Raw genomic sequence first — 13,830 nt, 5'->3', positions numbered from 1 at the left:
ACTTTCACTTACTTGACTTTATTTTATAGAAAATCGGGCTTCATAATTATAGTTGAGTTTTTAAAGGAGCCGGCAAGTGAGGAAACGGACAAACAACTTCCGTTTTAATTCTGGCTATAATATCCCTTAAGTCTAGTTAAAAACATATGAGTAATATGCCCTGAAAGTCCCCCAAATTTACTCCCAAAAGGAAAGTTCACCACCCACCGATGGCTGCAAATCGCACACATGGCGAAACGGAAGCAGTTTTTTCGAAGAAATTGCACACCTCATTCGGTGTAGAATTATTGTAATCCCCACCAGGCGCACAGGAACCGTTAGCTGCTCGCTGAGTCCAAGTGGCTTCGGAGTGCTTTTCGCCGCGGGCGCTTTTTGCAGCGGGTGCGAGCGTGACGGCGGCTGTGCTTTTGATGCGCCAAACTTGGCGCAGGTGCCGTCCCGCTCGCGCCCAGTGTTGCACTGGCGCAAGAACGAGTAGTGCAGAAAAGACGCCAAAACGCTGGCTGTTTCGCCTGCGCTCCTGATGAAAAATTCACAAAAAGCCAAAATAGCGCGGAACACACAATTTTTTTCCCGAACGGCGAATCACGACGCAACTCTAAAATCCGGCAGTTGCGATTTGAAATTGTACATCAAGTGGGGGATTTTAAATTAAATTCATTTAAAGTGACAGCAATTTTATGTTTTCATCAAGATCTAATTTTTAATCGTAAAATTAGTGGTTTAAAGGTATTCTGTTCAAGATTTTAGTTAATTGTCGCAAGTTTGAATTTGTAACGTGCGCCGCCTGGCGCCAAATTCAAAATTCGTAAATACTAGAAATATTATGTATAAATATGATATACGGATAAACAAAATAAAAGCATGTGTTACTTTATGTAAATACAATAAATAAAAATATATTTTAATTAATTATTTGTGTTAATATCCACAACTTGACAACTCTTTAATTGCATTTTTCTGGCATTCCCTTTTGCTTGAAATCATCTGTGATTTATTCTATTTTTATCTGTTGCAAGAAAGTGCAGCAAGTCAATTGCAATTCGCTAATTGAGGTAAGTGTTTTGTAAATCATAGAGGTTTGTGAAATATTAAGGAGAATAGAAAGTATACTTAAAACGTGACAAAAACTTCACTGCAACAATAACTCTGTTTGAATATTCCTTTTGTAATTTATTCAGCAGTTACATAACAGACCTAGGCAAAAATGGCTCTACCCGATGGACTTTCCAACAAAATGAAGGTTTTCCAGGTGGGTTTTGTAAATGGTGATATCTTCGCATATGTATTAAGACTCATAACTCATAATTTTTGCAGGCCGTCAACGAAGTTCCCGTTTTTCTGAAAGGCGGACCAGCGGATAAGATTTTATTCGGCATTACCGCTGGACTGTGTGGCCTTGGGATCGTTAGCTTTGTCCACCTGGTCTACACAATGGGATTCGCCAAAAAGAAGGCCTAATCTATGTCTTTAAATACTTCTTCGATTAAAGAGAAACTAATGTAATTAAATATGTTGTTTTATTTTGAAATTCAAATAAACCGCCCGAATAATATTTCTATAAAATAAGTAGAGCAACACTGTTTTGGAGCTCGCAAGTGTGAGTCAGGTATTTTCTGCATATATATCCTCTGGTCACACGCATACTGGGGGAAAATAAAAATATCGAACTATCGAAGTGCAATAGGCCAGGATAGGTTCGCCTCTAAATAAAAACAAAGAAAATTCGGTTTTCTTGACCGAATTCAGCGAAATCTAGCACGGAAAACAAGCCAAATGGAGCCCAACGATGAGGTGGTGGAACGCCAGAAGCTGGTGAACGACGTGGAAACGGAGGAGGAAGCCCAAAGCGCACCGAAATCGGCCACACCCGCTTCGCCCGCCGTTCCGAATGTAAGATACCCTGGGATTCTGATGCGAAAGTCACACTTCATCCTCGTTTCTTGCAGATCAAAATCAAAGGCATATCCAGCGGCGAGACCACGCGCAGCAGAAACTCCGCATCCTGCTCCATCGAGAGGACGATATCCGAAAAGGAGAAGGACAAGAGCCAGGGCCAGGGTCAAGCGGCCACCAAGGTGACCTACGTGAATGAACGCCGGCCACGCCCCCAGGCGCACGGTGGAAGTGGCGGGGGAGCTGGAGACGAGAGATTCGAGTTCAAGACCCGGCCGCGCAAACTCCTGAAAGGTGGGTGCAGCCAAAAAGTCCACTAACCCATCGCTTCTGCCTTTCAGTCGCTGTGGATCGCGGTTTTTGGTGTCAGCTGGGAAGGCTTCGGTGTAGAGATTACCTAAAAACATTAGGACAAGCAAACAAACAATCTTATACTCATCAAATTAATTTAACGCCATATTTTGAGTACATTATAACCCTTCATTCATCGCGCATCTAGAAATTCACAAGCTGCCTTATGTTTCGCCATTAATGATAAAATCGCGGCTAATTGCCGGCTATCACGGCCACCATTGACCTTCGCCCGCGATGACGCACTTTTTCGGTGGCCATATGGCCGGAATACATCACATTTCATTATTCACAGCCCATTGACACACGCTCCCCACCCCAATTCGCCCGCACACAGACACTTTGATAGGTGCTTATAATTTCAATTATTGAAATTGCAAGCCTTCGAGCCTCTCGCCGCCACAGCCTGTGTCCTGACTTTTCTTTCCCATCGGTTCGCTTGACACGGCGGTTGAGGTTTAGTTACAGTCACTTATTCTAAGTTTTTAGTCCTAATTTGTAACATTAGTAATCGTTTAGTTGTAAAGCGAAATATACCCTTATTTAGTTAAATTAGTTCTTATTTTACAATTGTTCACCGTTTTCAGTTCATTTGATGTAATTATTATTTATGATTTCCTCGTTTCTTTTTTGTATTATTATTTGTACTTTCATATCCCCGCACTTGATTTGTTGACCATCTCATGTCGAGACCAGATCGCGACGAGTTGGAACCCACCCACAGCAGTGCCAACAGCCTGAACGCCATCACCTTGGTGAGCAGCGAGTGGCTAGCACCTGATCCCACAGCCACAGTCAACCACAACACCCCCAAGAACAACAACAACGATAGCACGAAACCCAACAATAACAATCAGCACAGCAATAGCAATCAGAACACACCGCGATCGCAGCGCCGCAAGAATCCTACAGCGTCGATGCCAAACGCCAGTGTCCACAGCGATAAGTTCGACGATCGTCCAATAAAACATCATTCCTTTGTCTCCGAAGTTCCCGATGTGAAGCACATGGAAAGAGCCCTCCTCGGACTGCTGGATGACTTCCACTCCGGCAAGCTGAGGGCATTCGGTTAGTGCAGTCTGGAACTTGTTTCCTTTAAGGTTTGCCAATCCATTCCCTTTTTCCCAGCAGGCTCCGGCTGCACAATGGACCAAATGACCAAGATCCGCGAGCAGCAGGAGTGCCTGGCCAAACTGCATTTCGAACTGGCTGCCGCCGAGGAGGATTCACTGGAGCACGGCAACGAGTTCAACACCAACAAGGCGCAGGAGAACATGCTGCAGCTGATGCAGCGCCTGGAACAGCTATCCATCTCCATCGAGCAGCTGCAGACGAGCCACACGGGTCTCTGAGATTTGGCCCAGCCGCAGGCCTGGGATCAACGCCTGCTCTGGCTCTGAGCACACCGATGGGGAAACGAGGAATGCCAAAGTGGAGGTGGAGATTGGGATTCTGGATTGGGATTTCACACAAGACTAGCAACTTTTCGACGGGGCGGACAGCTGGGATACTGTGTAAATATTTTAAGTTGTACGCTTAAGAGGGCGGATTCGATGGGCTTCTCATGCTAAATAGTTTAGCGAACTCGCAGTGATTGTGAAACTAATTTAGATTGTCTTCGCGTAGCCATAGCCATAGCGTTAAATTATTACTATAATAGACCAAGGGTGCCAAGTGGTGGTGTTAAACGAATTATTTCATTGCAATTCGATTCGACTCGATTTGATTGATGTGTGTGCTGCAGGTTATCAGGCTTAGATAATGATGCGAATCTGTTCCGCTTATTGTTTGTTATAGTTATTTGCAATATACATAGACACCCAATCATACCCATGTACGAAACTCGGACCTATTAAAGTTATCATTTTTATAAATACGCCTGTAATGTTGCAATGTTGGTTGGTGGAAACAAACAACGATTATAGGTAGTTTAAGTGGCCAATAGCAAACATTCGAATGGCCTTAAATTGATTTATTTGATGAGCGATTTGAATGCGTCCTTAGTATTCGCATCACTCCTCCTTCGTGGCGCTTAGAGTGCCAGAATTTTTACCAGCCTGGTGTTCTAAGGAAACGGAATTCCCCACAACCGAGTCGCCCCCATTCCGCTCCCGAAGACGCCCACTCTGCATGCACAATTCCATTTCGGGATGGGCACATCAATTGCGAGAACTGAACCTTTGGACAAGTGCATGCGTACATAGGAAATTTCAGTCCGCCGCCGCTTCTTGTGGCTTAATTTATGCATTCGTATTCAGCCGGTGTGCTCCGTTCCCTGGGCTGACATGGCGGTAGCGATGGCGCAGTCGCAGCCGTTCCAAGCTCCTGTTGTTGTAATCCGACTTTAATGTTGTGGCTTACAGTCGTCGCTCTTCTCATTTGGGTTTGGGTTTTTTGTGTGCCTTTTCTCCTGTGCTGCTGGCGCGATCGGTAAAAGTAATTTGTTGTTCATTCTTTCTTTTTAATGTCGGTGTAAATCCGGGTTTCAAATAACAAGAACTGTGCACTGCGAGAAAGTTATGTGTGCTTCCATATCAATTATTATTCATACAAGCTACTGACTGACCATTAGAAAGCACGTTGGAACAATTAGTTTAAGATATTACGAGTGCTTTCTTTAAACATTTTCTTGCAGTGCACTCCCACTTGTTGCCTGATCGTGCCACCGTTCCCCTTTGTATTATTGTTTTTTCCAACTTGCGGCTGAAACTCTCGGTTCTTCTGGGCTTCTCTGTTTGGCTAGCGGTTTGGTGCATTCCTTGGGCCTCCGTCTCCGGTCTCCCCCTATACCACTCACCCACTCCCCAGTCACCGAGAAATGTAGAAGTAAACGCTCGGACAGTCGCATCCGCCATGCTGCATACAAATGCATTCCGCTGGCCAAGGGCGTGGCAGGTAGCCACCACCGACCACCAACCACCGAGCAGCCGCACGCAACATCTATCCCAAATCGCTGCCACAAGTGCCACTGCCAGTGAATCCACCACTTCCACTCATCAGCCACGGATCCACGTTCCATCACGTGCGGGGATTGGGTTGGGGATCCCATCCCGGCTGAGGGATTGGACATGGAAATGGGGAATATCCGCGGCATTTTTAACCCAGGCAAGGCCCAACCCTACACTCGGAAAAATTCTAATTGAATCAAGTTTATTTACTACATAACTCTTTTACATTATTTAAAATATTATTAAAAAATTGAAGAGCTCATTTTCTCCAAGTACATGTGCCTGGTTTCACAAGGTGGGTGCAACAGGGGATCCGATTCGTGTCGCATCGCATCGAATCGGATTTGATTGGGATCGTTGGCAGTTCATCGAATCGAGTGTTATGTAAAGACGGCAACCGAAAGAAGTCATTAAATATGTGAAGCGCATATCAAATTTCGAATGAATTGAACTTACTTGGCTTGGTCACATGAGAATTTGATGAACTGCCAAGCGGACAAAGAGTGGTTGATACCTCCGCCAGGAGTTGGGGATGGGATATGTGGACGGTGGAGGGCAGGAGCAGCACTTGTTGCCCGGGCAATCCGATCCGATATGCCGTCGCTGTCGCCGGGGCACTTCATTAACCTGAACTCTGACTCGAACCAGACAATGTGCACTCACCAAAATGAAAAGTAACCCAACTACATCCTCCATATACAACGAAACTTATAAATGAGAACAAATTTACATTCCTTTGGCAACTCACTCCCTTTTCTTAAAGTGTCCTGCACCTTGCGAGCAGTCTGCTTTAAGTCTGTCCTGGCCCAGTGGCTGTCTGGACTCTTAATCCTTGCCCACCCATGAGCACAGAGGCAGCTGCTCTGGCTGTGCGGAAATTACGTTGCTGATGAGCAGCTCTGGGAAAGCGGAAGACGCACGAAGCTTTTCCACCTACAGGAAGTGCGACAAAATTCAAACAGACTCTGCTCCCCGCCTCTGCGCTCCTCTACCGCCTCCCGTTCCCCATCCTGCATCCTGCATCCTGTATCCTGCTGGCATAGCGGAAGCAAAAAGAGCAGAGCGAAAGAGGGAGCCAAGCGGCGGGCGGAGGATTGAGTGGGCGGCGGCGGTGGTGGGTCAGTGGGTGGCGCTCTGACAGCTCTGGGCTGGCATAAATGCGCACACGGCGCAAGGCAAAAAGTTTCCTGGCAGGAGCCAGGACTCCCAAAGAGGAAGTGACTAGTGAGGCCATGGAATGGGAAAGGCCTGGTGGGCAGTGGGTGGCTGGGCCCGGGTTTGTTATCGTCATTCCCTTCGGCAAACGGAGGGGGCAGAGAGAGCTGAGGGCGACGTACTTTATTTCCTGAAAATGTCCTCGAAAATATGAACATTATATCCCGGAAACGGAAGCTGCAGCATTTGCAAGGAAGTGACGCAAGGGGCAGGAAGCACAACACCCGTCCGCCCACCGAGCACAAAACATTCCGTGGACATGGACATGAATGTGGATTTGGATGGGTTGATTAAAGCGGGTAAACAGAAGCGACAGGAGACCAGGACGACAACGAAACGAGGACGAGCGCCAGGACACCGTTGAAATGTACACACAAGTGAAACAGGACACACAGCACAGGCGAAAAAGCTGCTTAAATTGCAAATATTAAGTACTACAATATAATTAAATGTAAGTCAAAAGGAGAAAATTAAAAAGATGATCGACCATAACGGGACTTGAACCCGCAATTTTCGGATCAGAAATCCGACGCCTTATCCATTAGCCTACGCTGCCACATGTCCTTATCATTCAAACATGTCCCTATTAAAAATATTCTCCAAGTTCGATTAAAGTTCGATATTATTAATCGGAGTTAAGGAATCCCCGCTTTCTTGCCGTGTTGGCCACAGTTGCGAGAGGGGGTGTACGGAGCGGATTGGACATCTGACTACGATGTCGCATCCTGCAGGAAGCGTGACGCTGCCGCCGGCATCTGTGGCTCCCTCCTCGTCCATTTCCCATTTCCAGTGTGCTCCCCGGAAAATGGCAAGCGGCATGCGGGAGGCAGAAGCCTTTACGTCAAGGAAATGACGGAAGCAGCCTCAGCAGCTGAATCCTTCGTCTCGGCTGCTCGGGACTGCATCTCCGGAATACGGACTACGAACTGTGGGCGCCGGCGCTGGTGGAGCAGCCTTAGAGGGGGGCAGGGCGGAGCTATCTGCTTTGGCAGGAAATCATCGTCCCGTGGGACGTAAATTAAATTCCATGCAAAGTTAATTTTTCTCATCCACCCAGGGAGCAGAAGCAGTGAATCAGGAGCAGCTTAGTCCGGATTCCGGAATCTGGGCTGGTGAAGTAGTTCCATTTCCGTAAAACGAGTGGGTTGAGCGATTTATGGTTGGGGGCACAGATATGGGAAAAGTTTACAAATCAAGGAAACTTTGTCATGTGCGGCTCAAGTATTAAATTGATATGAGTACATGGATATGGATTGATGGGTTAAAGGTGATGGTTGACCTGTCTGTGAAGAACTGATCCTACTACTCATTGCCAATAAATGCCATTGCCATATGTTAGGCTGTCGCAATGACCGACTTCCTTAAAGCGCAATTAAAAAGAAGCTACATCCTGCCTGGGATTGCCATTTCCCAAAGATTCCACTCACCCAAATCGAGGCTGCAGCTCCTCTTTCTTCGCACTGCGCCAGAATCGGAGTATCGGCGGAATGTGGGGATGTGGGGTGTGTAATTTACCTCAATGATTGCCAGGCCCCTCCGATCCCCAGATCACCACATCCACCGATCCGCAATCTATGGCCAATGTACCGCTAGATGATGCGCTGCCCGGTCCATAAACAGAGATCCCAAATGCGAATGCGAGGAGCGGCGCACTGTAATTGAGTTCCTCCAACTGGAAATGGTCAATTGGCAAATAGCAGCGACAATAAATGAATCTCCAGCGGATCCGCAGAGCTGCGAAAGCCTGGCCCAAACAGATTTGTTCGGCTTCGCCAGATTACGTGAAAGGTGAAAGTTGTCGAGAACCGCAAAGCAGGGGCTAAAAGGCGAGCCATGAGGATGAGGAGGAGGAGGAGGAGCGGCAGGAGGAGCAGCAGGTGATCAGATACACGCGCAGAAAAGAGGCAGTCAAATGTGTGACTGGATAATCGAAGATAGTAGTGATATATTGTATGATATGGTTCCCAAGTCAAGTCATATAAAAAAGAAAAAGTAAGTTTGTCAATGACTAAATATTGTATTTATTTTAGAACATCTATCTATGTACATCATTCTGTTTCTTTTGATCATGTACGAACTACTGACCTAAAGATTTTTCCTGGTGCACCCATGGCGATAGCAGGTCATGCTGAATCGGTGAGAAAAGCGATCCGATCCCAGCCAGACGCGGCGAACCGGACCCCACCTGTCGGCGACCTGTTGGCGGTGGCGATGTTTCCGTAATCCGAATGTGGAACAGTGGCACAGTAGCCAGCAGCAGCGGCAGTCTCCTCCATTTCTCCACAGCCGCATCTTCATCGCTCTCTGCCCCTTTTTGCGACTTTTCGCCATTTATGGCGCATGCGCGCAGTGCAGAAGGCGCACAAACTGACAGCAAGACATCCACATCCACATCCCAAGACTTGGACGACCCACTGGCTGACTGCTGGTGCTGGACCAGCTCCTCCGCTCTCCAGATCGCGGGACAGGTTACCATTACCATTACCATCTTGTGCGCCGTCTTCTTTGGCGGCGCATTACCGCATTGCAAACCTGAATTCTTCTCGTCTTTCATTAATAATGCTCTTTGCTCCGCACGGGGGTTATGCAAAAATAATAATGAGCCCCTTAAAGTTAATAAATAGTTATAAGATTGTGTGCTTAGGCACACAAAAGTTAACAAAGTATTTTAATTTCTTTGAAATGGCATATAAACCAAATGAACTTATACCATTTCAGTTACAATCCAGCCTTCCTTAACCTACATCTTTGTTTTCAGTGCACTCACCGACTCCATCGTTTCTTTTCATTTTTGGCATTCCGATTCCGGATGCTGTCTCCCTCTTTCTCCAAGCCCCCAACTTCGCGTTGGAGCCCAGTCTTCTGTGCAGCGAGCGGTGGCAATACTAGATTATGAATGTAAGGCAGTGGGTGTCGGAGTCTCCAGGTCGGAAAGCGATGGTGTGGGTACCCACATCGGATTCGGTATCGCTGTCGTTTCGACGGTAGCGTGTCTGCAACACTTTTGCCAGACTTTTGAGCACTGGGTTTTGAGTCTCGGGGCTCGATCGAGGAAGTTATATAATCGAGACAACATCGCTATATGTCGGCAATATGCCTCAATCAATTTAGCATTTATGAGCCAGACTGCACTGGGAGAAAATCTTGAGTATCTGCAGCAGAGTCTAATAAGTGTTACAAAGAAAAGAAATATTTTAAAACTATATAATATCATACATGCAGATATATTTTAAATTTCTTGTATCATGATATCATATGTAATAACTAAAGTTTCTTTCGGTTTCTCTTTTTCTGCCTGAAAGCTAATAACCAAAAATGCGAAACTCTCCGGGCTTCGTACCTGGATCATGTGGGTGGGCAATCAGGTTGGGACGATCGGCTGAAGTGCCGGAGGAGGAGGAGAAGGAGTCGGGGAATGGATACCAATGTAACTGATCCGTTTGACTGCCTACCGAGTGTTTTTTCGAGCTTCCTCATTAAACTTTGTCGGGAGTTGCTGAGATTCCCATTAGGTGACCGATATGAGGATCAGGTGATCGTTTAGCAGACATCGAGGACCGATCAACCTGTTCGTCTTGGGAATTTATGGGAGTTTCGTTTACGGTTCAGTAATTACCTCATTTTTTTTGTGGGACGCAGTAGTTTGTTTGGCTGGGAAAAGTGGCTGAATGTATTATAGACTTTTCTCGTGAGCATTTCCCATATTTCTTTGCTAATTTCTGCTTTCTATCATAATCATTTCCTGCTTCTACATGTCGTATTCCAACACTATTACCTTGAATTGCATAAAAATGGCTTGTGAGTGATCCTTAATCTCCTAAAAAAAAACATTTAAATATTTACGACCAAGGAACTGCGAGTCTAAAAACGCTTCCACCCAGCAATCTGGACAACCATAAACATATCTGGCCCAAAGTGTGACTATTTGATTGTTCAGACCGTATACAACCAACACCCGATCTTCAAAAGACGCACATGAAACTATGGATAGATTTTCAATTAGAGCCCCGCCACTTTCCGCTCGTAAAATGGGAAATTTATGTTTTTTACGATCGATTTTCATGTGTAATTTCCCTTTGTGCCGCAAAGTCGATAAGCCATGTGCCAGGATAACTTCCTTTCCGTTCGGCCGACGACTTTCCCGAAAGGTTCCCAGGCCACTCGATGCGATGCGCTGGATGTGCTTGCAACCTGCTGCTGCAGCAGGTCTTTGTTCCTCATAAGCCCCCTCCACTGGCTTCTCCGGACCCCCGAGCGATCCTCAGTCTGCGTAATTAATTACACAGCATTTTCATTTGGAGTGCGAGTGTGTACCTCTCGGCCTCTCATTTGCTGCCATTTCCACGCCTCGGAACGTTCGATCTTCCATGGATGCGGCCGCTGTTGTTGTTCTGGTTTTAAACGATTTCCAAGAAGCGCTCGCCGAGATCGAAGCAGTCGGAGGAGCGGATGTTGGGCGCATTTTCCAAGCTGCAGCTCAGATGTGAGATGTGATGTGCGTGCACCATCCTCTATCTCCATCCTAGTTCTTCCTCCGGCTGCACAGACGAGGTCGTCGAAATAGGTCAGCACAGAAAGAAATGCTGCAGGTCGCTTTCGAATCTTCGCAATGTAACTTAGTAAGTAGCTGGGAAACTTTGATTGATAAAACTAGCTTGAATACTTAACCTTGATCGTGGTTCTAAGTTTGTATCCGAGACTATAGCTCCTTCTCTAATTTTCCAGCGCTGCCTGCAGGGCTCAGCTGATGATGATTATGATGATGAGGCCCCTTCTCATATAATATCGCCTGTTTATCTCGCTTAGTGCGTGCGTGTGTGTGCGGCGATTATTTAATTGATAAAGATTTCCACATTCCTGCGATGCCCGGGGGAAGCCAAACAGTAAGCATGGGGGAGCTCTGTCTGGGCTTATCCTGTCGCACAGGATCAGATCCCCGAGCTCATATCGAATCTCCCTGGCACAATGCCCTCCACTTCGATGTATGTACTCCGATTCACCCCGACCACCGACCACGTAACCAGCTGAACCATCTGAAACATCCAGGAATGCACTGAAATCTAATATGGTTGTTTTCATTGCTAACAAAGTTCTCTAGGAGTTCTAATTAAACATCCTCTATACAAAATATATGCACTATGCTATCCAGTCTATATCAAATAATTGGAATTTACAGAAGTTCATAGAATTTTTCTCCATGTACGTTTGGTACTTCGACATCCATCGGGAAACATGAAACCCGAAACCTTTCACCCGTCATTTGCACTGCGTTCTTGTGGTAAGGTGCCCTCGACACGCACACTCTGCCAGATGCACACACACCATCGCATGGTGGCACCGACACACTGATAAGGCGAGGAGTGGCTCAACCTGCCAACACTTGTGGATTGCTTCCTTCGATCTGCGATCACTTTTTCATCCCTTAAGTGCACACTTGGGATTTCATACCCAGTCCATAGTTGGGGTATATCCCTTACACGATTCTTTTGCGCAGATTGCAAAAGAATTCGAATTTTATTGGGTAACTTTCTTCAGCAGAGTTGGCTCCCTGTTCTGTAGCTGTTTCTCATTGCATAGGGTATACTATAGTCGATCATCGTGCCCACACTGAGCCCCTCCATCAGCTTGGCCGTTCTGCTTGGCTGCGCTCCGTTTGGGCGCTAAATTGGAACGATTCTGGGCTGCCATAATCCTGGCCAGCAAAGCAAACGTCGCCAGAGATCGATATTTGAGCGTTGGATGGGTTCAGACCAGGGTTCGTCGATTCGATCAGTTTTCCGCTTTGGGCCTTTGTTCGCTCGGCACTCTCTTCCTCAGCTCGGAGCCCAGGCATTCGGATTCGGGCAGGTTTCCCACGGTCTCTTCTTTCCTCAGTGCTGGGTGCACATTTCATATCCTGCAGACGCACAAAGTCCTTAATGCGTGCGATGGCGGCAAAAATCTTACAATTACCCATTGTTGCCCGAGGGGAATGTGTAACAATTAGGCCAGGACTCGGATTCAGGTCGAGGATCACTGCACAGGATCTCTGAGTAATATCCTTTTCAGCCGAAATCCAAGTAGAACACAATTCAATTGAGTTTGGGCAAAGTGTAACGAAAAGGATCCGCCGCTATTGCGTCTTCCTCGTCCTTTATTTACCTAATCCTGAAAAATTACCGAATGTTATGTGGGTGGTTTTCGAGGACGATCCCCTTTGGATCGGCTTCTGCGGGGTTGGGAAAGGTGTGTGCTGGATCTTTGTAATGATCTGTAATAGCGAAGGAAATAATGCGCGGTTTTCTAGGAAACTAATTGGACAATCTGTAGAAATTCCGTGTTGAATAATGGTTTATTTTCACTTTCGTTGCTTAACTTCATTTATTACAGAACTATTTTGATATCAAACTGAAAGGATTGCATGTGCTTTAGATACATCCGCTCCAGACAGACATTCGTTTGTTCCTCGGTCACCTGCTGCACACCTCCACCGAATCCCCTGCTGTTTAGTAAGTTTAGTGATTGGCAAATTACCAGCAAGAAATGAATAAAGGGGACGCGTCTGGAAATACTTCCGCATCGGGAGGCGACTTTGTCGGGTCTGCGACCAGACTTATTTATAGATCTGGGACTATACCATATAGTGCAGGGCATATATCAAATCGCTGGCTGTCTGGCGGACCTCTGCTGCTATGTGTACATATTAGTATGTGACCATGTGTGCCGTGCTTATGTGCGGCCATATCTGCGTTTTGGTGTCTGATTCTAGAGCACAAGTGGATGCCACTTGGCTGCCGCTGCCTCCGCCTCTGGACATTGGCATTCTATTTTAATGAATTATCTGCACTTAGGCATCGAACTAAGAACTAAGAGCTGCGACTATAGCGATCACCCGAGAAGTTGGGCGGCACGGCGCGGATTCAGATTCAGATTCAGATGGATCTGGATGGAGTGGGAGGTGGCGCAGCAGAAGCGAACTGGTTGCATTGCAATGGCGAAATACAGACGTACAAACGCTGATTGGCTCAATTGGACGACTATTTGAACTCTGACCCCTGTGCGATCCTCATCGGCGGCTCTGCCCCTTCCGCCCCGTCCGCCTCCTCCGCCTGGCACCCTTTCACCCTGGAATTTCCCGCTGGGCGACGCACCATGACCGAAGCCACTAATTTGGGCCAGTGATCGTCGCTGCGGCGATCACTTGGAAACGTCGTCATCGCCATCGCAGCTATCGACGGAAAAGATAGCACTTGAAAAAAATATCTCTATTATATTTCTTAATTAGAGTCACAATCTTAAAGTTCTTTAGTGTTTCATATCATGGGAATTACTCACTAAACTTTTTATAGCCATCAAAATCCATGTTGTAAGTTATTATTTGCCAAAATGCCCATTAATCTAGTTTTTCTTTCAGTGCAAACGCACGGAACTGAGCAGGGGC

At 46.6% G+C, this 13,830-nt stretch overlaps 2 protein-coding genes across 7 annotated transcripts; both read left to right on the top strand.

Moving 5' to 3' along the window:
* The first annotated feature begins 965 nt into the window (after positions 1-965).
* Positions 966-1,511, top strand: LOC6613050 (cytochrome c oxidase subunit 7A1, mitochondrial). Of its 3 annotated transcripts, none has more exons than XM_032725322.1 (3): positions 966-1,055; positions 1,182-1,252; positions 1,318-1,511. In XM_032725322.1, the coding sequence occupies exons 2-3, from the start codon at positions 1,208-1,210 to the stop codon at positions 1,459-1,461; spliced, it is 189 nt and encodes a 62-aa protein (XP_032581213.1). In that variant the 5' UTR covers positions 966-1,055; positions 1,182-1,207; the 3' UTR covers positions 1,462-1,511. The 3 variants fall into 3 exon arrangements, with proteins under 3 accessions (XP_032581213.1, XP_002037533.2, XP_032581220.1); XM_002037497.2 differs by having other exon boundaries at positions 985-1,055; positions 1,185-1,252; XM_032725329.1 differs by having other exon boundaries at positions 1,049-1,079.
* Positions 1,512-1,661: 150 nt separating this feature from the next.
* LOC6613049 (coiled-coil domain-containing protein 28B) lies at positions 1,662-4,123 on the top strand. Of its 4 annotated transcripts, none has more exons than XM_032725312.1 (4): positions 1,662-1,893; positions 1,950-2,190; positions 3,238-3,315; positions 3,376-4,123. In XM_032725312.1, exons 1-4 carry the CDS (start codon positions 1,777-1,779, stop codon positions 3,597-3,599), a joined length of 660 nt encoding a protein of 219 aa, XP_032581203.1. In that variant the 5' UTR covers positions 1,662-1,776; the 3' UTR covers positions 3,600-4,123. The 4 variants fall into 4 exon arrangements, with proteins under 4 accessions (XP_032581203.1, XP_032581208.1, XP_032581191.1 ...); XM_032725317.1 differs by having other exon boundaries at positions 1,663-1,893; positions 3,379-4,123; XM_032725300.1 differs by having other exon boundaries at positions 1,664-1,893; positions 2,944-3,315.
* The last annotated feature ends 9,707 nt before the right edge of the window (positions 4,124-13,830 follow it).

Source organism: Drosophila sechellia, chromosome 2L (genome assembly GCF_004382195.2).
Source record: "Drosophila sechellia strain sech25 chromosome 2L, ASM438219v1, whole genome shotgun sequence".
In the NCBI taxonomy this organism is placed as follows: domain Eukaryota; kingdom Metazoa; phylum Arthropoda; class Insecta; order Diptera; family Drosophilidae; genus Drosophila; species Drosophila sechellia.
This window is presented reverse-complemented; position numbering and strand designations above follow the sequence as displayed.

Excerpts from the sequence above, each read along its gene's own strand:
- LOC6613050 (XM_032725322.1), top strand. The coding sequence starts at position 1,208 with ATGGCTCTACCCGATGGACTTTCCAACAAAATGAAGGTTTTCCAG. Across the intron at positions 1,253-1,317 it reads ACAAAATGAAGGTTTTCCAG|GCCGTCAACGAAGTTCCCGT; the intron begins GTGGGTTTTGTA and ends TAATTTTTGCAG.
- LOC6613049 (XM_032725300.1), top strand. The coding sequence starts at position 1,777 with ATGGAGCCCAACGATGAGGTGGTGGAACGCCAGAAGCTGGTGAACGAC. Across the intron at positions 1,894-1,949 it reads CTTCGCCCGCCGTTCCGAAT|ATCAAAATCAAAGGCATATC; the intron begins GTAAGATACCCT and ends CGTTTCTTGCAG. Across the intron at positions 2,191-2,943 it reads GCCGCGCAAACTCCTGAAAG|ATCGCGACGAGTTGGAACCC; the intron begins GTGGGTGCAGCC and ends TGTCGAGACCAG.